General features: G+C 47.8%; 3 protein-coding genes across 3 annotated transcripts; 1 reads left to right on the forward strand and 2 right to left on the reverse strand.

The window, feature by feature from the left end:
* Window positions 1–160: 160 nt before the first annotated feature.
* Window positions 161–15433, reverse strand: LOC135811776 (charged multivesicular body protein 6-like). Its single transcript, XM_065325023.1, has 8 exons — window positions 15187–15433; window positions 11672–11716; window positions 10561–10625; window positions 9611–9698; window positions 7931–8017; window positions 6879–6944; window positions 2703–2889; window positions 161–1592 (listed from the first exon to the last, which is right to left on the reverse strand). Exons 1-8 carry the CDS (start codon window positions 15268–15270, stop codon window positions 1543–1545), a joined length of 672 nt encoding a protein of 223 aa, XP_065181095.1. The 5' UTR covers window positions 15271–15433; the 3' UTR covers window positions 161–1542.
* A 365-nt stretch (window positions 15434–15798) lies between these two features.
* Window positions 15799–16752, forward strand: LOC135811778 (vacuolar protein sorting-associated protein 29-like). Its single transcript, XM_065325025.1, has one exon. It carries the CDS (start codon window positions 15887–15889, stop codon window positions 16439–16441), a length of 555 nt encoding a protein of 184 aa, XP_065181097.1. The 5' UTR covers window positions 15799–15886; the 3' UTR covers window positions 16442–16752.
* Window positions 16753–19822: 3070 nt separating this feature from the next.
* On the reverse strand, window positions 19823–22429 carry LOC135811775 (X-box-binding protein 1-like). Its single transcript, XM_065325021.1, has 4 exons — window positions 22230–22429; window positions 22047–22143; window positions 21579–21910; window positions 19823–20729 (listed from the first exon to the last, which is right to left on the reverse strand). The coding sequence occupies exons 1-4, from the start codon at window positions 22325–22327 to the stop codon at window positions 20366–20368; spliced, it is 891 nt and encodes a 296-aa protein (XP_065181093.1). The 5' UTR covers window positions 22328–22429; the 3' UTR covers window positions 19823–20365.
* Between the last annotated feature and the right edge of the window lie 180 nt (window positions 22430–22609).

The following is a 22609-nucleotide window of genomic DNA, read 5'->3' on the forward strand; positions in this document are numbered from 1 at the left end:
CACTAGTAAATCCCCCCCCCCCCCCTCGGTAATGGAAGGTGCAAGGCCAGGGTATTTTCAAGCATAGCCATGGCATGGCGACTTCCACCCCCACACCCTCCAAAGGCAACAGCAGCAGAATCCTAGCTACTCCACTAGTGGTCCATTTAGCCAGGCAGTGGGGAGATGACGGCGGACAGGCGCCAGTCAGAGCGTGTTCTATGTACAATGTACAATGAGAGAGAGCGATTGTCGAGAACACACAACAAGACTGCTGTTCAGGTTTGGCAGACTACCGGCACGTGTACATGTATGCTAGAAGAAAATACGCTGTCAAAAATTCATGATTTGATATCACAATTAATTTTGTATAAAAACGAAGGCAATGCTGCAGACTGAGGCTCCGGACAAATTTTGTCTTCTAAGGATAATAAAACCCTGGACTAACATTAGACGAATAAAAAATAAGGAAATATATTGACAGGCATACGCAGAGCAAGTTTCAAGTACCAAAGAAGAAGGCATTCTGTTCTAAAAAGAAAAGAAAAGAGTAATTAAATATTTAAAAAAAAAGAAAGGTTGAACAATAGCACCAGCAAAAGCAATAGTAGCAGTAGCAGCAGTGGTAGCTATGAACTCTCAGAGCAGTGGCAACGTAGGCAAGGAATGAAGACTAGCTGTGCTATGGGTACCTGCCTGTTCAGCAGTGGCAAGGGATGGTGGTGCGCGCAAGCAAGAGTTATCAGCCAACAACTAGCCGGGGAGCGGGCAAAGCGAGGAGACGTCGGTCGGTGTGCAAGCTTGCCGGCACGACTGGGCATGAAACAGATCTGTGACAAGCCTTGTTAGTGCCAGTGGGAATAACGGAGTGCCTTGGTGCCAAACAAAGGTCACTACATCACGGCTCACCGCACACGCAGAGGTGTGGGAGCTGGCGCAGCCTACAGCAATAGCTAGCATCTGGCATACAACACAAGGAGTACGATGCACATACGGTGCGCGTGCCTTGTCGGCATACAGTACGTACGAGAGAGGGCACGGCTGGGTATGACACAGCTCCATGACAAGTCGGACATTGGACGTCAATAAAAAAAACTAGCCTAAGATGTGTACGCATGCCGTAGTCATTGCCTGAGAGTGTTCAGGCTATGTGGGTAGCAACAACAGCAGAAGTAGCAGCAGTAAAGGCTCAGGTCAGAATGAGCACTGTCACCGAGCGGTGCTCCGATGCCGCAGATTGGCAAGATCTGGGACCCACTGTACACATACATGTACTCGTATCCAGTGGCAGCAGGCTATGCGTATACACATGTGCATGTATCAACAAGGGATAAGCCAGGTGGTAGCGAATCAAGACACCAAGCCAACAACACTGCACACACAACGCTGCGCGTGGGCACTCGCGTCACGCCAGCTCGGGAATAAATCTGTTTTCATGTAGTACTTGTACCCGTGTATATACACATCAAGATCACGTGTGCGCTCGCGAGGTTACGTCCCACACTATCTGAGAAGACCTGGTAGCACAGCCTCACCAGCCATAGTATTGCCTGTCCGGATAGCTTAGGCTGCCAGCATGGTCCTTTCCTCGGTGGCTTTCGCCTCGCCCGGTTCTGAGAAACGCAAGCAAGCACACAGAAGAGAGAGAGAGAGAGAGAGAGAGAGAGAGAGAGAGAGAGAGAGAGAGAGAGAGAGAGAAAGAGAGAGAGAGAGAGAGAGAGAGAGAGAGAGAGAGAGAGAGAGAGAGAGAGAGAGAGAGAGAGAGAGAGAGAGAGAGAGAGAGAGAGAGAGAGAGAGAGAGAGAGAGAGAGAGAGAGGACTGGTTAGGTATGTCTGAACCAACCGCAATGTCGTACAACAGGAATGGACTAGACTATCGCTCAAAAGATGTCCAATTATACTCTCCACAGGGCCAGGCATTACAGTTGAACAAAGATAAAGCGAACGTCGATTATCCAAAGAGTCAACTACTACCGTAAAGTACCGTTGATCCGCCCTCCCCCCCCCCCCCCCCCCCCCCCGCCATGTCGCTTCCCAGCTGGGTTTTCGGCAGGGGGCGGGAATTAGATCAAGGCTGTCAAGTGCAGTACGATGTACAACAACGTAGAAGTTCCGACTCGATGTACTGGATTGTGCACATTTTCATCCTGGATTGGCAAATAGTGTGTACAGCAGTGCAGGCGTCGGTTCAACATCGTATTTTCGTTGTATACGCCGAAGTCGCTTCACAGGTAGAAAATCGACAGGGGGCGGGAATTAGAGAGGGGGCGGATCAACGGTACTTTACGGTAGTATCCAGACTCGGTTTGGGAGTGCATGTGACACGCTCGAATTGGACTCGATACAACAACACCGGGCAATTGTTTGTTCCCTAACATTGCACATGTAGCGTACGACTTTCTTGTACGTAATGTAATCTCGAGAAATGTATGCATACAGCGGCAGCAGTGGCAACAGCAGCAGTAGCAGCAGCAGCAGCAACAACAACAACAACAACAACAACAACAGCAGCAGCAGCAGCAGCAGCAACAACAACAACAACAACAACAACTCTTATTGGCGATGGTGCCATCGTGAGAATAAAGAATTCAACAACACCAGCAGCAGCAGCAGCAACAGTAGCAGCAGCAACAGCAGCAGTAGTAGCGGTGGCGGCAACAGCAGCAGCAGTAGCGGTGGCGGCAACAGCAGCAGCAGCGGCAGTTGTGTTTCCATCAACCTACCTGCGCTGGGCACGTCAGGCATGGCCGGCGCTTCAAGATCCTGTGGCTCTGTTGCCGGTGCATCGGGCAGCCTCATATCGTCGGCTGGCTCAGCCGCAGTCTGTGCAGCTGTCAGCTCCTCAAGCTCACGCAGCACAGATTCCTCGTCCTCGTTCGTCAGGCTGGATCCGAGAAGTGAATCGATTTCCTGCACAAAGTGACAAAACCAAGGCACCAAGGCATGGGTAAGCAGAGGGCAGTGGACAAGCGACCTGGAGTCAATGTCTGTTAGACTGTTTGTCTCTCTCCTAGTTGTATTTAATCACATCGTTATTGGCGCACTTCTCTCTCTCTCTCTCCCCCCCCCCCCCCATAATAATTTACCGTATTTTCCAGAGTAGAAGCCGCAATATCAACACCAGTAATTCACCAAAAAAAGTCGGTGCAGCTTTTACTACGATGATTAAATTAACGGTGATAAATGGGGAAGATGTCCGTATTTCGGGACAAAAAATCTGGGCGCGGCTTATGCTCCGAAATATACGGCAACTGAGTTCCCTCTGTCCTTCAGCATATTTTCCGAGGAAGGCATTGACTTGGCGAAACCTTAAACACATCATCATCCGTCACGGGCCTTGTTACTGCTGTGTGGTCTGGTTACTTCAGTTACACAGTTTGAATCTTCTACAAGTAGCTGGAGCTATGCTAGGAAGTTTTTTTTGCAGCTACGAGTGTGGCACACGTTTTTCAAGCTCGTAGCTTTTCGTTGTTTTGGACATCCCAGCCGGCATCAGGCCGGACTGGAGATAGCTAGGTAGGTAGTACCGTAAAGTCCGCTGCAAACGCCCACCCCATTTTTGCAAGATCTGCTGGCCTGTACACACTGACCCCATGCACTGTCACCACTTCCGTACGAAAGTGCACCTCACATCGTAGCGCGAAGAGCGCTTTACTACGGTAAACTATGTCCATTTTCCTGGTTTCAAAATCTCTTTGGGCACTAGCTACGAGCTAGCTATTAGCGATTCTATGATGTTCATTGTTTCCTTTCGCAAATTCAAATGAGAGTTTCTTCCGAATAACAAAGTAGCGAAGAACAGAGTGTTGCAGGAACCAAAATACTTCTGACGGTGTTTCAAGCCATCATCATTTCCAAATCACGCAACGCACAAAGGCAAAGGTTTTTCTCGACCACTTCAGAATTCTCAACAAGTTAGCAGCGACTTTGTAGGTGTAGCTTCTGTGACATCCCCCCTGAAAAGTGTTCGACTTACAACTGCAATACTGTGAACGGTCAAGTCGTTGAATGACGCTTCGTCAGAACAATCACCGTTCCGATCTAAAAGCGCGACATCGTGGCACTCCAGAAATTTCATGATTTGAAAACCAGATGGATTCTACGGCATTACCACATGGAGAACGAACTAATAACAAAGACGACTTCATTTATCGAATGAAGGGAAATCTCGACCGAAGTTTTCTTTGCAGCAAGATAATGACAATCGCTTTTGCAGAGCCTCCTGGTAAGACAATAGGCAGTTTGTAGGCATTACAGTCGTTCTCGTACGCATTCGACCTTCATGCAAGCTTTCTACAACTATATTGACCTGAAAAAGACGAAAATAGTATGGACCCGCTGGGGTGGGCGTTTGCAGCGGACTTTACGGTAGTAGTAGAAAACTGAAATAGTGTAGGATAGTCTAGACAGTTAGGTAGGGCCAGGCAGGGATCCTTCGCCATGGGCGAGCTCTCTGCTGAGGCCGTGACGAAGCTGCTTTCCACCCACCCGTGGATTGAGCAGGGTCTCCTTGCAGTGGTGCAAACGCTGGCAACCCTAGCGACCGAGTCTGCTGACCGCGAAGTGCGTATAAAACGCAAAATTGGCGAGCTGGCAGCGGAAGTGAAGGACTTGAAAGAGGAGTTAGTTGCCCTGAAAACCTCCGCCGTTGCCTTGATGAAGTCACGACGAGGTAGGGCCAGGTAGGAACCCTTCGCCATGGGCGAGTTCTCTGCTGAGGCCGTGACGAAGCTGCTTGCACCCGCCCGGGGATTGAGCAGGGTCTCCTTGCAGTGGTGCAAATGCTGGCAACCCTAGCGAACAAGTCTGCTGACCGCGAAGTGCGTATAAAACGCAAAATTGGCGAGCTGGCAGCGGAAGTGAAGGATTTGAAAGAGGAGTTAGTTGCCCTGAAAACCTCCGCCGTTGCCTTGATGAAGTCAAAGACGACGAGGTAGGGCCTGGCAGGAACCCTTCGCCATGGGCGAGTTCTCTGCTGAGGCCGTGACGAAGCTGCTTTGCACCCGCCCGGGGATTGAGCAGGGTCTCCTTGCAGTGGTGCAAATGCTGGTAACCCTAGCGACCGAGTCTGCTGACCGCGAGAGCGCGTATGAAATGCAAAATTGGCGAGCTGGCAGCGGAAGTGAAAGAGTTGGAAGAGGAGTTACTTGCTCTGAAAAATTCCGCCGTTGCCTCGATGAAGTCAAAGACGACGAGCAGCAGCTCACCTGCACCTGCAGTTCAAGCAGACGTACATACGCAAAGTAGTAGTACTCGTGCCAGCAAACGTAGCGCCAAGCAAGCTGCAGCTGGACAGGTGCAGGTACAGTCAGATGCGTACCATAGTACTGATGTTATGCCCAGCTGGGCAGCTAGAAGCGCAAACTGAACTGGATATACGGTGTCGTGCGACAAAGCTGCCGTCTGTCTCTACTGCTCGCTACCTCGGAGTGCACATTGCCACCGCCATGTCTTGGAACACCCAGGTGGATGGGTGCGTTGCCCGACTCAACAAGAAAGTTGGTGTTCTGTGACGGATGCGCCGCTGTCGCAGCATGCAAAGCCGCATCCAATACTTCAAGTCTGTAATCATGCCCGATGTCTCGTATGGCTCCAATGCCTTCTCAGCATTGTTGGCGGGTAAGCACCTGGACTATCTCCAAGTTCTGCAGAATCATGCGGCTCGAGCTGTGTACGGATGCTCGCCACGCACCTCTGCCAGGAACCTGCTAGTCCAACTCGCCACCTACCGTGTCCGGGAGATCTTCATCCAGAAGCTCATCTTCCTGGTTTGGCGCTGCCGCTACTCCCGTGCTAGCCCTACACTGCAAGTGCTGTTGCTACCAACCAGTAGCGCTCCTACTCGGCTCCAATCATCTATGGGTCTAAGACCACCGCCAACCCGCACTGAGCTGGGAAAGGGTTGTTTCATGTTCCAAGGAGCTAGGCTCTGGAATGCGTTGCCCAGCGAGGTACGGGCCATACCGCACCCGGCCCAATTCCGCACTGCTTCTGTTCCACACAGCATGAGGTCAGGCGGATCACTATCGCCATATTTTCATTATGTGCTTGTCTGATGGCCTGCCTACCGGTCTCTCTCCCTGTTTCTCTGACAACCTGCTTCTTACTTCGTGAGCGTGTTTTCCGGCGTAAAACCCTGTTGTAGAGGTCTCTCAGCCCTCATTTGTTAGACTTTATAAGTGTAACTCTCTCTTTCTCTCTCTCTCTCTCTCCCTCCCTCCCTCCCTCCCTCCCTCTCTCCCTCCCTCCCGCTCTCTCTCTCCCTCCCTCCCTCCCTCCCTCCCTCCCTCCCTCCCTCCCTCCCTCCCTCCCTCCCTCCCTCCCTCTCTCTCTCTCTCTCTCTCTCTCTCTCTCTCTCTCTCTCTCTCTCTCTCTCTCTCTCTCTCTCTCTCTCTCTCTCTCTCTCTCCCTCTCTCTGCTTTTTCGCGCACAAAAACATTTCTGGCGTTGATTCCTTTCTTGCTTAGACTTCTGCCGCGCATTTTTTCTTGTGCTCTTCTCTATGTACTAGTGTTGTGCAAACCCTCCTTCTAGTCTGTCTCATTTAGCCCCAAGATGTTTTGAAATTTTTTGATGCATAGTGATTATGACGCTCATCATTCGCTCCCTTGGCACTGGACAGTTCTGTTCGTTTGGTTTTAGCGAATTCAAATAAAGAAAACAATAACAACAACGTCTTGTGTGTGGAAATCAAGCTGCCGACAAATACGTTTGCGTGTCTGTCTCATGCAATGGAAGATAGCCGGAACCCACAACAGGATCAAGTCTGTATGTCTGTTAGTCTATGCATGTATGTGTGTGCACGTCTCTGTCTCTGTCTCCCCTCCCCCTCTCCCCCATCTGTTTGCCTGTCCGCCCACCCCTTCTTCCTAGAACTCCAGCAATGTGGCGGCATTTACCTGTTGATACTCCACAGCATCGCGTGTGTCATCCATGATACGCTCAACATCCTCCAACGAGAAGACCTGGACACACACGTACACACACACGTACACACACACACACACGCATACACACGCATACACAGAAGGAGAAGACAATGAGGTGACCAAGAGATCATGACTGGACGACCAGTACCATGTGAAAGAAATAGATAATAATGCCCAATAACTTCCAACTAGACCTGGGAGGGCAATGCAGAGTAGTTGCATATTTCAAGTACATAGTTCAAAGTTGCACGGTTACCTGTGACTTGTGCTCCTGCAGAGCTCAGGGCCTACCGTGTACACATTGTAGTGTAATTTGTATGCAACTTGTGTGCAATGCCCTCCCAAGTCTCGTTGCACGCTATTTAGCATATCTATTGCAGAATACTCACAATAGCTGTGTCACCCGCCAGAGCAAGTTTCGTTTACCACACATCAAAAACTACTGCTGACACACCATTTCAGAGGGTTTCTGAACACGGAACGGTGCACAGACACGTCGAACATGCTATGGCCACTACAGCATCGCCCGTACCATCAGTGCACAGGTACCTCGTGAATCGATAACATGCAATGAGTTTCGAAAATTTCCAGGGGAGATCCCCAGCCGAGTATAGCAGACGGTTGACTGTACCAACCTAAAATCCCTCCCGACGCTCCTGTTGTCCAAGTAGCCATGTACCCATTACAATACAACCATCAGAATCGTCAGCAAGCGTACAAACTGTATGCAGTGGACTGACAGTGTTCGCGAGGATTTTGTTTATTTTATTTGTTTACAAGGTACGCAACTCACCGGCAGGCACACAGAGCTACAGTACTGTGGGTCGCCAAAGAACTGAGGGGAAGCCTCCTAGCCTAGACCGTTCTTATTTCATGTACCACAGTCTATGCACAGTTGAGTTGCCGTGAACACATTGGTATGCTGTGCTTGGTCAAGCTCTAGGCTGGCCGTTCTTCAGTGCTCCGTTCTTCGGCGCCCGACAGTACTGTAGCATGCATGAATGACCTCACACCGGACTTACATCATGCAGAGCCTTTAGTGATTCATTGCCTTGCTCCAGTCCTTGCACGACTTGCACTTCGATCTGTGCAAACTCAAGAGTTTGGACCTGTAGTACGGTGACAGATGGATGGATAGACGGATGACAAAAGACGATTAGAGATAGACAGACAGACACACATACACACACATTGTTCACGTGTCTGGTTTTCTCCAGGATCCAGGCTCAGGGGAGCTCATTGAAGTGTGTGGCTCCCACTGACCACCTTATCACTGCAATGCAAATACCGTATTTCCCCGGTTATAAGTCACACTTGATCATAAGTTGCAACCCATTCTCAGGCCTAAGCCAAATTGTTTCAATACATTCACATAAGTAAGAAGTCACACTCGATTGCAAGTCGTACCCCCTTCTTTGCCCTTGACGTTTAGCATAAAAAGGTACGATTCACATTCGGGGAAATACGGTATAGATCCCCTGGCAGCCGTTGCCAATCTCCTACCACGACTGCATGACTTCATGTAGAAGATACTACATGTATAAAGAATGGTGGCACATGTCCATGGAGGAGTTGACCGCTCGGTGAACTCTGTCACTATTAGCAAATACTATAGGCGTTATCAAGAGCACATGACCGCCAAGAGTGTGAAACTCCAGTCTATGGGATCTGTGACGGCAGAACTTCACATCACGTGGCAAACCTGCATACACACTCTGTACCCCATGCACGATAACTACAGAGCTGAACACAACCCCCTGCTTTGGGTGCAATTCTCCGGTGGCCAGTTTGCACTGTTTACCGGCATAATCTATTCAGCCAAATCACGTGATGTGGAACTTTACCCTTGCAGCACTGCATAAACTAGTACAGGCAGTTGCACACTCTTGAGATCATGCTGGGATGTGCCGTAGTATCCGGAGTACAAGCCACACTGGAGTATAAGCCCCCCCCCCCCCCCCCCATTGTTGCCACGAAATACAGACATCTACCCTATTTATCTCCGTTGATTTGATAATCAGAGTATGAGCCGCAAACCACTTTTTGGGGGTCAAATTTGAGTGTTCAAAGCACGCGTTCAGTGTCTGCTCTAGGATTGTAGGACAGCCGGGTACACGTGTACCTGGCGCAACCATTTCAACCGGGTTGGAGCCGGGTACACATGTACCTGGCGCTGTCTCACCAGCCGAGTCACATGCTTTAACTCAGCGCAATGACCTCCGCCCTTGTAGCTGCAGCTGCTGTCACTCTTCGCTGACGAGACGACGACCACACGACAAGTGCCTTGCCAAAATCGAAGCTGTCCAAGGCAGGAGCAGGTCATCTTTTTCGTCTCCATGTCGTAGACAAGCCATGGACGGCCTGTTTTTCAGGGCCTGTGGATTCGCCTCTTCGCTGGAGGCTCCATTTCCAAAAACAACACCTCAACGATCAAGCTCGAACTGACCACGTGCACACACCGGATACTGACTACTTTCACTTCGACGTGCGCCTCTGCATGATCTGTCACACATACAAGCCATGTAGTCAATCCTTTCAAAGTTCGAACGTGTACGATCGTAAAGTACCAACCGGGTCACAGGTGACCCGGTACTATATTTTCAACCTGGTCCAAGCGCCGCCCAACCGGGTCGATTACCCGGCTCTGGAGCAGACACTGGCGCTATACTCTGGAAAATACGGTAAGTCTTGCTCTGACTCACCATCTCCTCAAGGTTGTTCATCTGGTTGTCGGTCTTCGTCAGCAGGCCCTCCATATAGCGTTTCTTCTTCAGCAGTAGCAGAGCCTTGCTGTGAGCGAAGCAGCACACATACGACAAAGGACGACACACAGCAATTCATACACGAGTGACAACACAGTATGCACAGTGCACTGGGCATATATCCAAGCTTCCAACCCCGAGTGCTTTAAGTGCGGCTTATAGGCCGGAAAATACGGTGCATGACATTGTCTGCGCGAGATGCGGCGTATGGTAATGGCGTGGGACCTGTACGGGGCACCGACACCGGACGTCTTGCCACCACACGTGATGCCAGACTACAGGGCATGCACCCTGTCCAGCCAGCCAGTCAGCATCTCACAAAGTAGACAACAGAAGCCCATTGCGCAATGACGTAATATGTACCATAATCAGTCAACCCACACGGCCACCTGGGCAGGGTCGTCTAGCTGGGGTGTTGACCCGTACATTGCTGATACCAGCGTACTCGCATGCATTACTCATACATTCCATATTTGGCAATGCGCAATGGGTCCATTGGTGGCGACGGCTGTCATGTGACCTACACCTCTTGGCTGCTCACACATGATCACTTGGTCCCGTGATATGTGAGAACAATGCCCCCCCCCCCCCCCCACGCACACAGATAATTATTATAGGCATGGATGCACAAACACACACAACAACATGGACCCATGACCGCACACAACAGCATAAACACATGACCACACACAAGAACATGAATGTATGCACGTACACAAGAACATGAATGGATGACCGCGCACAACAACATGGATCCATTAACGCACAAAATAACAACGAAGGCACGAACGCGTACAACAACGTGAATGCACGAATGCACGAATGCACGCAACAAAAAGGCTGCTAGACGTATGATGACCAACGAATCTCAGGCACAACGCTCATCTTACTCTTTTTTGCCAGCTTTGAGCAGGTCACGGGCAACTTTGCGATCCTTCTCCAGCTTGCCTTCGATCTAGACACGAAATATAGAAGAAAAAGAAGAGGAAGAAGAAAGGTGAAGATCCAGTGAGATGGTTGTCCAATGACACACGTCACCACAATGAAGCCAATGCCAAGTCTGACAAGGCCAATCACACCATCACTCATCAAATCAGTACAGGTCTACCTTCGTTAGCAGACAACACCGGAGGTTTCAAAAATGTTGGTCTTATAACGAGTAGTATGTACTATCCGGACTGGCGTGTACGCGTTTCAGGAGTCAGGGTTTTTTCATTGTTGTCTATACATATAAATGAGGTGTGTCTTGCAATAGTCCAAGAGCCACATGGCCAAAAGATTCAGCTTTGTTCCAACCTCTTCCACACAACCTAAACTGACCTTGGCCGTGCAGAGGACACCTAGCAGGTCATAAAAAGTGTGATGTTATCTTTGATGTTATCATACCAGAATGCAAGGTGTGGAAAAAGGTGTGTCTTTATATTGCACCTAGTTACCATAGCAACCGCATAGCAACATCTTAGTTACGCCTAACCTAGTTGCCATGCAGATTTCATCAATACTGTCTCAGTTTTGAGTCAGGGATGGCATTTGACCATGTTCGTGGCAAAATAACCTGGGGCCAGCTTTTACTCCGGGACGACTTATACTCCGGCAAAAGACGGAAAAAGGCGCCCATATAACGATTTCAACTTGTGTCCCCGACCAGTCGGAGATAAGCCGTTTCACAAACTCAGGTGTGGTTTCGTACTATGGCATTGCCAGTCTCGTGCACACGAACACGTCATACTTTACAGGGATGAATTTATCCGGTATCGCATCGCAGTTTGCTACGCAAAATCGATCTACTGCTACTCGAAAATGACAGTGACACGCAGAAAACTGCGATACATACATGTACAGACCATCCATGCTTTTTGTAGCTTTCGCCACAATTGAGATTTTGCTATGCAAAAACATGACAGTAAATTCATCCCTGCTTTAGACGTCCATGTACACTGTCATCTCAGGAAACTAGGCCAGAAATCAAACAATATCTTCCGCAACAGCACACATGCTCACCTGCTTCTGATATTGCTTCAGCTTGTCACGCTGTTGCTTCAAGCCCTACACAGAGACACAGAGACAGACACACACACAGATACACAGACAGACACACACAGATACACAGACAGACACACACAGATACACACACATACACACATAGAGACACAGACACAGACACACACACACACACACACACGGTCAGGTACAGACAAAGACACAGATACAGACACACACGGACACACACACACAGACAGATAGACAGACAGACACACACACGCCCGCACAGAAGAAGAAGAAGAAAGCACTTACGTCAGCGACAGGCACGTAACAAAAGGGGAAGAGCACATCAAGTGGTAACTTTTGGCTTCAATTTTAATGTTCACTGACCCAGCTTCAAAGAACCAGCTTTCACGCCTTTTCTTTCACAGGAATGTCAGGCACCATAAGCAGCTCAAGCCAAGCAGCATATCAACATCATCACCGGTGATTTCCTACTATCTATTGGCTGCATCCCTGGATAGAAGGTTTGGGCAAATGGACGCAAGCTTTCAAAGACAACCTCTAGCCCATCGCAGTCGAATCCTTCTTCGGTCGTTCTCCATTAATGCAATTCAGATCAGTCTGAAGGGATTTCTCACGATGGAAAGCTCCACAGTAACCAACCATTATTTAATTTATTTCCAAATATCATCATGGCACTTCTATCTGTCTCTGGGCTACACCCATAATGGAAAAATAAATAAAACATCAACGTGTCACTAACGATCGTACTCCCTCGCACCAAGGCCCTGGTTTCAGTGGAAACAGGCTCGCACTCTTGCGACGGTAAAACAACACGATCACCTCTTATCGCCCACTGGCCATCGCGAGAATAAAGATTTGAAACGTCGCAGGGCCAGGCCTTGCAGCATCACCAGGTCAAATGTTTAGACACTTGCATTGAGTTTGTTTCTTCGTTGGAAAGAGAAGCTGTTCACGGCGTTGACACCCAAAATCACATTTCCATACGAGATTTATCTTCTCTGGGCTCGCTGCTTTTCAGGAGTTGAACTTTGGCTTGCCTCGGTCGGGTCGCAACGCAATCGATGAGATCGCTTTTAGCTTCGAATAACTACAGTATTAAAATGGCAATAAATAAGATAAATTGTGCACTCATAACAACAGCAAAAATGAAGAAAGTCAAGTTCCATAACGTTTTCTTGTGACTGTCATCAGTGGAACGCCGTCACATAAAAATGTAATAACTAAAACACACACTTATATACATGTAGCTAATATGGTTTCAGGTAGAAATACAGCAGCTAACAAGTACAAAAAGCGAAGTTTGCACCTTTGCAATGTGTGAATATAGTGTATGTGAGAAAGGTAGTGGCAGATGAATGTGATACTGTGTGAATGAATGTAATGGTGCGTGTGTATTACTTGAAGAGTGTGAGTGATACAACGTTTTCTTTCTGTTTACATAGCACAGGGTCACGAGTACGAATATACACAGCTTCCAACACCTGCAATTGCTTGAAGAAACGTGCGCAACGAATAACACTAAACCAGGAATCGTCAAACACCTTACGACATTCTGGACTGGACACCAAATGCTTGTACACTGCAGACTTCCTCTTGTCAACATCAAACTCCTCCCCATCACTACTCTCATCCTCCACCTCCATTCCAATGCCGCCGTCCATCCCATCGCACTCGTATTCGTCGTCATCAGTCTCCATCTCCTCGCGACACCGCTTCCCTCTCCTTGATTCGTTCTGTGCCGTGCCTGTGCTTCCTCCTGCGTCTCCTTGCCTTGTGTTCTCCACTTGTCTCAGTCGTGCCTCTGCTAGTCTCTTGCTTCTCCTCGGTTCTGCTCTGTTTTCAAGTTGTTCCCCTTCCGCTCTTACCGTTGTAGCAACATGGTTTGTCGAGGAGCGACCGTCCGGCGGCCTCCCTTGCCGTGGTCCGGTTTCCGAGGGGGGAACCAGATTAGTCTGCTCGTTCTCCATGGAAGTAGTCGGTGTTTCTGTTTCCGAATTGTGAGCCGTGCTAGGTGTAGAAATAGGCAGCGGATGTTTTCGTGGTCTCCCACGCTTCGGCCTGCTTAACCTGGCAGCCTGGGACAACAATGATAATGGGACGTGCTGCTTGATGGGATGGACGGCGGCATTGGAATGGAGGTGGAGGATGAGAGTAATGATGGGGAGGAGTTTGATGTTGACAAGAGGAAGTCTGCAGTGTACAAGCATTTGGTGTCCAGTCCAGAATGTCGTAAGGTGTTTGACGATTCCTGGTTTAGTGTTATTCGTTGCGCACGTTTCTTCAAGCAATTGCAGGTGTTGGAAGCTGTGTATATTCGTACTCGTGACCCTGTGCTATGTAAACAGAAAGAAAACGTTGTATCACTCACACTCTTCAAGTAATACACACGCACCATTACATTCATTCACACAGTATCACATTCATCTGCCACTACCTTTCTCACATACACTATATTCACACATTGCAAAGGTGCAAACTTCGCTTTTTGTACTTGTTAGCTGCTGTATTTCTACCTGAAACCATATTAGCTACATGTATATAAGTGTGTGTTTTAGTTATTACATTTTTATGTGACGGCGTTCCACTGATGACAGTCACAAGAAAACGTTATGGAACTTGACTTTCTTCATTTTTGCTGTTGTTATGAGTGCACAATTTATCTTATTTATTGCCATTTTACGACTATTGTCTCCTCGTCGATTGTTTAACTACAGTATTTCTCCGATTGCAAGTCGCATCCCCAGTTTCAGGTCCATGTAATACTGTTTCAATATTCACTTCAGTAGTAAGTCATGCTCGAATGTAAGTCGCACCCCTTTGTAGGCCCTGAAGTTGAGTGTAAAAAGGAGTAGGACTTATATTTGGAGAAATACGGTACTAGGCCGGTGAAGTTTTAAAGTGGTGAGACGCTTTGATGGTCTAGTAGAAACAACTGTTTTCCAGCAGTACAAGTACACCAAAGTATATGCAGTAGAGTATATGTACTATCGGCGGCAGAAGAGCTGGAGGTCGGTCAGCGTCGTAGCCTAGGCAGCTCTTATTTATGTCCGCGTACAGCAATCTATGAGCAGAGGAGTTACCGCGTGTATTACGGTATGCTGTGCGTGGTGCAGTTCTAGCCCATTTTTCAGCGCTACGTTCTTCGGCAGAACGGGAACTCATCAGAAAAGAAGTAGGCGTGAGTTAGTCGAGTGTTGACATCTTGCGCCAATATCTTCTGTAGAGGAAAGCATTACTAGTATTCAGCTCAATCCTGCGTTCATACAACAACTGCTTCTCCTCTGATAGGTTTCCGCTACCTCATGGAACGAAACAAGACTGGCTGGGAATAGCACAACATGCTATGGTGCAGTGTTGGCTGGTGAACTGCTCGTGCAGTTGTCTGCACTCGTCGTGTGGTCTGCCTGGTCAACTGAAGAACCTATCAGTACATACTTAGTGTAGTGATGAGCGCAACTCGTTTGCTCAGAGGGTAACTTGTGTGATGTGCGAATGGAATGGCTTACCAAAACCGCCTTGTCCTGATCAGTCACTCTGCTTTGACGATTCTCCTCCGGTGGAGGAGATTTCTTCGCGAAAAATGACCCCATCTTCTGGTAGTTACTGGGACTGAATTTCCTCCTCAGCTGCTTCTCATGAACAGAGAACAGGCCTTAGCTCGACCAAACCCAGATCAAATCAGTCATGCATGGAGCTCTGTGTTTAGCAATGGTTGTTGTGTTCGCACTTTTCTGTTTCTTTGTGCAATGTATTGTTGTTATGTGATTGATTTGCTTTGATTCAAAAAAATTGTTTCACTCTCTTATCAATCATGACGTATGTCCGGCCAAATGATATGATGGCGAGGCGCGCCGCGGAGGCCGCAGCTTTCTCTGTGATTTGCTAACACCATTTCCACTGCTCAAACTCCTTGGAAAGTTGGCGAAACCATTCCATTCACGAATTCGATCTGTGCGGATGATGGTGCAGAAACAAAAAATGAGTTGTCAAAATTCAATTTCTCTCGTTTTGAGTTCAAAGATTCCAGTAACACTTTGGAGTATGCGCATGCGTTCTGTGGCGTTGTGCTAGGAAATACGCGATCGGATTTGGAGGGCGCACTGATTTTGTAGCTTCGGGGATGAGTCTCAAAAACAAGAATAGGACTTCAATTTTTCGAAATTTTCAGCAGAGGTTATCCCAAAGTTTGGGTTAGTTGTTGCGAAAATGGTTCTTGTTCTGGTGCTCGGGGATCTGCATATCCCACACAGGCAGCATGGACTGCCTCCTAAGTTCAAGAAGCTGCTGATGCCAGGAAAGATCCAGCATATCCTGTGCACAGGTAATTTGTGCACCAAAGAGTCATACGACTATTTGAAAGGTCTGGCCAGTGATGTTCATGTGGCGAAAGGTGATTTCGATGAGAACACATCGTACCCCGAGCAGAAGACCGTCACCGTGGGCCAGTTCAAGATTGGCTTGTGCCATGGACACCAGATTGTTCCTTGGGGAGACATGGAGAGTCTGGCCCTGCTGCAGCGTCAGCTGGACGTTGATGTTCTGATCACTGGTCACACGCACAAATTCGAGGCATTCGAGCACGAGGGAAAGTTCTATATCAACCCCGGCTCAGCCACGGGAGCGTTCCACCCGCTGGAGAGCGAAGTCACTCCATCGTTCGTGCTGATGGACATCCAGTCAGCTATGGTGGTCACGTACGTATACCAATTGGTAGGAGATGACGTCAAAGTTGAGAGAATAGAATTCAAAAAATCCCCATGATCGTGATTATTATGTGTGTATGTGTGAGATCTTTTTGTATTTTTTTTCATAACACCCGCCCTTCTTTTGCTTTTCCAATGGACGTTGCTGTACAAATTTTATCCCCACTTTCCTTGCTTGGACAAGAAATCAGTTGGTGCATTTTTTTCTCGTTTCCGTAAATTTATGGCTTGTGTCGCTGGTTGACCATTGAATTTCTGAAAATATGTAAAATAATCTACCTTGTGCACGCCTTTGTGCATTCTAGAACAGCTCTTCCCCAAGTGCTTGTTGTGAATCAAGTGAAAAGTTGAAAGTTTTCCTACATTGCACCCTGGGCTTCATATGGTGTGGAACTGCATACTTGCCAAGAGTACATAACCAAGAGTGAGCAACTCGACGATCCCTCCCCCCCCCCCCCCCCCCTGCGGTTTGGCTCACTGATGCCATCATCACAGCAACGATAGTCGAAGCAGAACAGCGGGCGATATATCAATGTGTCCTGAACCTGATGAACTCCCACCGCATCTACAAAACAGGCGAGGGAAAGCATACGCACTTGATCATACATTGCCAGAGAATGACGCAATGAGAAATTCCGCCATGGGTATCACAGCTCGAGATAGGAGTTGCACACTCTTGCCGTCTTGGTTATGAACTTATGTACTCTGGGTACAGTGTAAGTGCTGGCCAAAGAAATCCAACCTCATGAATAAAGCACCCACTCGTTGGAGTGCACAAACCAGTATGTATATGTGCAGTGCTAGGGCGTTGATTTATTCATGAGGTTGGATTTCTTTGACCAGCACTGTACTAGTGATACAGTACTGTCGGTCGCCGAAGAATCGGGTGTCAGCCTCCTAGCCTGGACCGTTCTTATTTTCATGTATCACAGTCTATGCACAGCTGAGTCACCGCGTATACATTGGTATGCTGTGCTTGGTGAAATTCTAGCCTGTTCGTTCTTCGGCGCCCGACAGTACTGTAGTCTTGCTCGCCACCATCGACTCTGCTGAACCCACTCTCTGTGTGCAGGAATGGTGCATGTGAGCATGCAAACGCCTCTTATCTGGGTACTGTAAGACCACTTTCATTGACGAACATTTATGTCTAGCGATTGAATGAATGAATTCGTAATCCGCAAAAAAACGATGTACAGTTAGACTCATGTCTGCTGGAGCCTGTACCGAGCGGAATCCTGTATTGACCGAACAGATTCTCAATCCCATGCACCAGCGTGCTGTGGATTGAACATGCATCCCTGGACGAAGCGGAATCCTGTCATATCAGGACAGTTTCCGCCGCACCAAGAACGCCCGCTTTTAGGGCAGGTTGTACCGTATATACCTTTAGTACTTCAGTATGTAAAGTTGTTTGCTGAGCTCGACAGCCAAAATTCGTTAGCATCGCAAGTCGCTAGCCAACAAAGATCCGGAGATCGTAAATTTTAAATGGCGTCGCAAATTATGATCATACAGTACGTCGGCGCCACTGACTGCCATAGCCTAGATTCTGCAGTGTCTTGGAACAGAGCATCTCGCTATGATTGTGTACTAGTAACCGTAGCGTTTCATGTTTGTACAGTGATATACAGAACTGCATGTAGATCTACTGAAAGTGAAATCTCTCCATATTCCCAACCCAATGTAGACTACAGTAAAACCTGGTGTAGGTGACCACCCCACGGTGCAAGCAAAAGCGGTCGTTAAAGCCAGGTGGTCTTTAGAACCAGGTCCCAGGTTTTACTGTGTTTACTATAGCGGTGAAAGTTGGCACTGAGATCCCGAGTCCGAGTACTCTGATTTTCTCCGATCGAATATTCGAGTATTCTTCATCTCCTAAAAATTGCACACCAAGGGCCTTAGGCTGCGTTAAGACGACAACGCTGGGGGTGAAAACGCAACGAAATTCTTTCGGATGCATGGTACGCGGAGCAAAACGTAAAAGTTGTACACCAAAATGGAAGAAAATCAAAACGCTGGCCGAGGTGGAAGAATTTGAAAACGGAAATATTCTGCCGGATAATTGTGGGTGTGTAAACAGTTGAAACGGTCTGCTGGCCTCGTTTTCCGTCACGTTTGTTCCGTTTACACGGATCCGACAATCAAAAAGGTGTTTTTACAATTTTCGTCATGTGACGAGTGTTGTCGTGTGGCCTGTTTCCAACCATTCCTTGAGTGTGATTGGTGCTTCCACGACAACACTTGTCACATGACGAACTTTGGCGGATCCTTTCCTCCCGTGTAGACGCGCGAAAACGATACAAACCGAGACCACCTCGGATCAGCTTTGATCGTGTAAACGCACGAAAACGAAAAAAGAAATGCGAGACTGAAAACGGAAAACTGGCCGAGCGTTGTCGTGTAAACGCAGCCTTAAATTCACATGCTAAAACCCTGATTGAACCAAGTAGCAGTTATTTTTCTCGGGTACTGTAAGACATGTTAATGTAACGAGGAAGCAAATCTAACGTTTTAACGGGTGACATTTCTTCGTTTATATAAGTTTTGTTCAGGCTGCACGCTGTAAGGCCACATAATTATGTTATATTGTGGATATGCCTGAAGACTGCAAGATCGTTATCGTATTGACTCGTTTAATAACATGTCTTACAGTATATTTGTTGGTGGGTCATTTGGGCTCTCTCTACTCGTGAACAAACGTTCACCACACTGTTGCTCTGAAACTGCAGATTCCTGTGGTAAATGCATGTACCATGTATGAACGAGTACTCTGATTTATTCCGAGTATGTACTCGTTTGCGGCTTTAACGGCTGTGCATGTGTTCAACTGCCTGACAGGAGCTTGCAAGACAGCTTTCCTCCATCCTTGGACAACATACCGTAAAGTCTTGTATAAAAGCCGCGGCTTCTATGACTTTCTTCACGAGTTCATCGTGGGGGTTATGAACTCTTGCTTTCTTGGTGAAATTTCGCAGGCTTCTATACAAGACAGGTATTTCTATCTAAAACCAGGCTTATGTGTGATTTGATTGGCCCAAAATTGCGGCTTCTGTACACGACTTTACGGTAGTCATTCGACGCGAGATCTTTTGACTTATCAGCCTCTGATTTGCCCAGAAACTTCTCCATTTCTGGTACATGGTGTCGATCTTAAAACAATTATTTTCAACGCGGATGATTTTCCAGATATCGCAGACTTTTGTTCAAATCGCGGAAAACACAGCTGCATTCCCTGCGGAAAGGCAAGTTCCTGGAGGGACAGAGTCATAATTAATTAATGTCAGGAGCTACACAAGTCACGAGCCTTCTGATTGGCTGAAACAATTCACAGGACAACTGAAACTGACATCATCACTTTCGATATGCAAAGATGGAAGTGCCCCCCCCCCACGTGTACGTGTTGTCGATTCACCGGCACCCGACAATCCTGCACCTGTCATTGGCTAGAAATATTAGGATTATTTGTTTTACAACGTATTCGTATCCGACAAGAGAAACATGGTAATTGATACCAATGATAAGAACTAAACATAACACACAGCTAGCTAAGGAGACTAGCTAAGCCAGCAAATCTATATTAAAGCAAGCTTCAGCAGGAAAAGGAGGGTGAATATTTGTGATCAAGGTACAATAAAGCACATCGTCAAAGCTAGCTGCACAGGAGAAGCGGGTATACAAAGTAAGCAAAATAAAAGCGGTGATCAGCAAGATGTAGTTGACCGCCAGTCAACAAATCGAAATGCAATTTAACAGAGAAATTAAAGGAAGATATAACTGTAGCAGGGAGTAAAGTATATACAGCAAAACGAAAGCCAGCCATATGGCAGAAAAACAAGAACGCGGAAAACAGCACTGGGCAGAAACTTGGAAGAGCCGCCTTCCGAAGTTAGCAAGGTTAACAGAGTTGGAAAACCAAAGGGCAGGGCCTACCATGACACCTCTGGAAACAGAAATCCCGTTGCTGACTCCGGCGAGGCTGGGTCTAGCAACAAATCAATGTCGATATCCGATTGTGACCCGGCAGGACTATCGTACCCACAGGATCCAGGCGGCGTGAGAAGCAGTTCGTCGCACTCGATCCCTTCCAGTAACTGCTGCAATACTGTGGACGGCGATTCTGGTACAGCGATAGGACTACTGTCTGAATCAGAAATAGGAGGGGTATTGCACCATACATCTCCGAGGGGAAGGTAGTCGGTAAGTCCGCTGCTTTCCGGGAAGAAGGCGGACAAGTCTGGGAGGGACAGTCCGGGGTCGAGAGCAACGGGGTCTCCACTTGTGGACTGAACGGAGTGCTGGCTAGCACCTCCCCCAGCTGGGATGCCGATGTCGGACTTGCCAGACAACTGTAATAAACAAGGAACACAAATCAAGAGAAGGGTCAAACAAATCAAAAGAAACCAGCAAATACACAGAGCAGCTTTCACCGCATATTTTCGCCAGATGCTGTGGCCCCCGGCTATGAACACTCGAGGCTGCGAATTCATCACGTAAAATGGCAAGTTTAGCAAAATTTAGGGGGGAAACAATTACACCGAGTACTCGCTCGGTTTTTTCAAAAATAATCGTACTCGGAATAAATCAGAGTACTCGTTCATACATGGTACATGCATTTACTACAGAAATCTGCAGTTTCAGGGCAGCAGTCGGCAGATGGTGATGTGCAGGCTGTGTGGTGAATATTTGTTCACGAGTAGAGCCCAAATGACCCACCAACCAATATACCCGAGAAAAATGACTGCTACTCGGTTCAATCAGGGTTGTATCATGTTATTTTAAAGCCCTTGGTGTGCAAGTTTTAGGAGATGAAAACACTCGAACTCGGGATCTCAGTGCCAACTTTCACCCCTAGCAAAATTAATGTAAACCAAGCGCGTGCTGCACTCGTACAGCATCGCTCATGATTTCCAGAAAAGATGTCAACGAAAAATTCCATGTGGGCCAAACCATCCACAGTTGCACACTCTTGGTAATAGCACCACAAAAGGCCTCATGAAGAACAATGCTGTGGCACACAGGACCGATTTGGTCATTCTGAGGGGGTCACAAAGACACAAGGCCTAAATGACCATGTCAGATGGCATTACACACTACTACTAGCATTTGGGTCGAAAAACGCGACTACTAGTGTCTGAGTACTAGTGACGCAGGTCATAGTAACACATGACAAGGAGTCTAGATCTATGAAAACTCACCTGAGACAGGTCATCATGAGCATCATGCGATTCAAATGATTCATTGACTCCGTCGGTGAAGTGCACCGTTTCTGCGGCTGAGAAACATCGAGTGCTGCGGACTCGCACTCCACCGGCTCGGTCTTGATGTCCATGATGGGCATCTCCAAATCCAGAATGTCATGGTCGCTCACTGGAGCTGGGGCGGCCAGGCACCCCCGAACTGCTGGCATGTCACATCGTGCACTTGCCGTGGTGGCTCGGGCTGCCGTGGATCGCTGTCTGGAATTATCTTCGCGGACTATATTGATTCTAGTCTCCAAAAGTCCGACTCGTGATTTTAATTTGCCATTCTGCATACAACAATAAACACACAAGGAAGAGTATTGGACGCGTGTTTACAATGACGGATGAGTACCAGTAGGCACTGCTGACACGAGTACTCGAGAATGAGTTATCAGCTGTGATGATAGGACCAGCAGCACTCACCTCATTTTGCAATTGCCTCACAAGAGATTCCAACTGGTCGACATACACCTTCTTTCTTTCACGTGCAGCCTGGGCTGAAACTCGATTGGTGATTTTTCTACCAAAGGCATGGCACAGCAGAATACCCCAATAAGAATTCTGGAAAACGACTGAACTACAATGATAATTGAGTCAAGGAAATACCTTCTCTGAATTCGCTCTTTCTCCGAAAGATGATCCAGATTCTCCCGCTTCCGAGCAGACTTTTTCTGCTGCGGAATCAACACTTCTACTGCACTCATGGTGACTATGCGTGAGACAGTTGCAAGCAAATAAACTTTGCAACGAAAACAAGATTCGTTTGGGAGCACATTTGGCTGTTCCTTCACTTTTTCCTACAGAAAAGTTCTGGTTGTGAGTGCAGAACTGAGAAAGATAGTTTCCTCCTGTGGCAGCTTCTGATTGGCTGAAGCAAGTCACATGATCGCTGAAAAGGGAACTGACATCATGATTTTGCGCAATAGATGCAAAGATGGCTTCACCTCTACGTGTTCGAAGGGTGTGATGTCACTAACTGATGATGG

The sequence above is a fragment of the Sycon ciliatum genome, chromosome 3, assembly GCF_964019385.1.
Source record: "Sycon ciliatum chromosome 3, ocSycCili1.1, whole genome shotgun sequence".
Taxonomy (NCBI): Eukaryota; Metazoa; Porifera; class Calcarea; order Leucosolenida; family Sycettidae; genus Sycon; species Sycon ciliatum.

What these genes read in the sequence shown, in the direction of transcription:
- LOC135811776 (XM_065325023.1), bottom strand. Translation starts at nt 15,270, where the DNA reads ATGGGGTCATTTTTCGCGAAGAAATCTCCTCCACCGGAGGAGAATCGT. An exon ending in ATCAGGACAAGGCGGTTTTG is followed by an intron (nt 11,717 to 15,186) that starts GTAAGCCATTCC and finishes GTCTCTGTGTAG; the next exon opens with GGCTTGAAGCAACAGCGTGA. An exon ending in CACTAAAGGCTCTGCATGAT is followed by an intron (nt 6,945 to 7,930) that starts GTAAGTCCGGTG and finishes GTGTGTGTCCAG; the next exon opens with GTCTTCTCGTTGGAGGATGT.
- LOC135811778 (XM_065325025.1), top strand. Translation starts at nt 15,887, where the DNA reads ATGGTTCTTGTTCTGGTGCTCGGGGATCTGCATATCCCACACAGGCAG.
- LOC135811775 (XM_065325021.1), bottom strand. Translation starts at nt 22,327, where the DNA reads ATGAGTGCAGTAGAAGTGTTGATTCCGCAGCAGAAAAAGTCTGCTCGG. An exon ending in AAAGAGCGAATTCAGAGAAG is followed by an intron (nt 22,144 to 22,229) that starts GTATTTCCTTGA and finishes TGCCTTTGGTAG; the next exon opens with AAAAATCACCAATCGAGTTT. An exon ending in CTCATGATGACCTGTCTCAG is followed by an intron (nt 20,730 to 21,578) that starts GTGAGTTTTCAT and finishes TGTTTATTACAG; the next exon opens with TTGTCTGGCAAGTCCGACAT.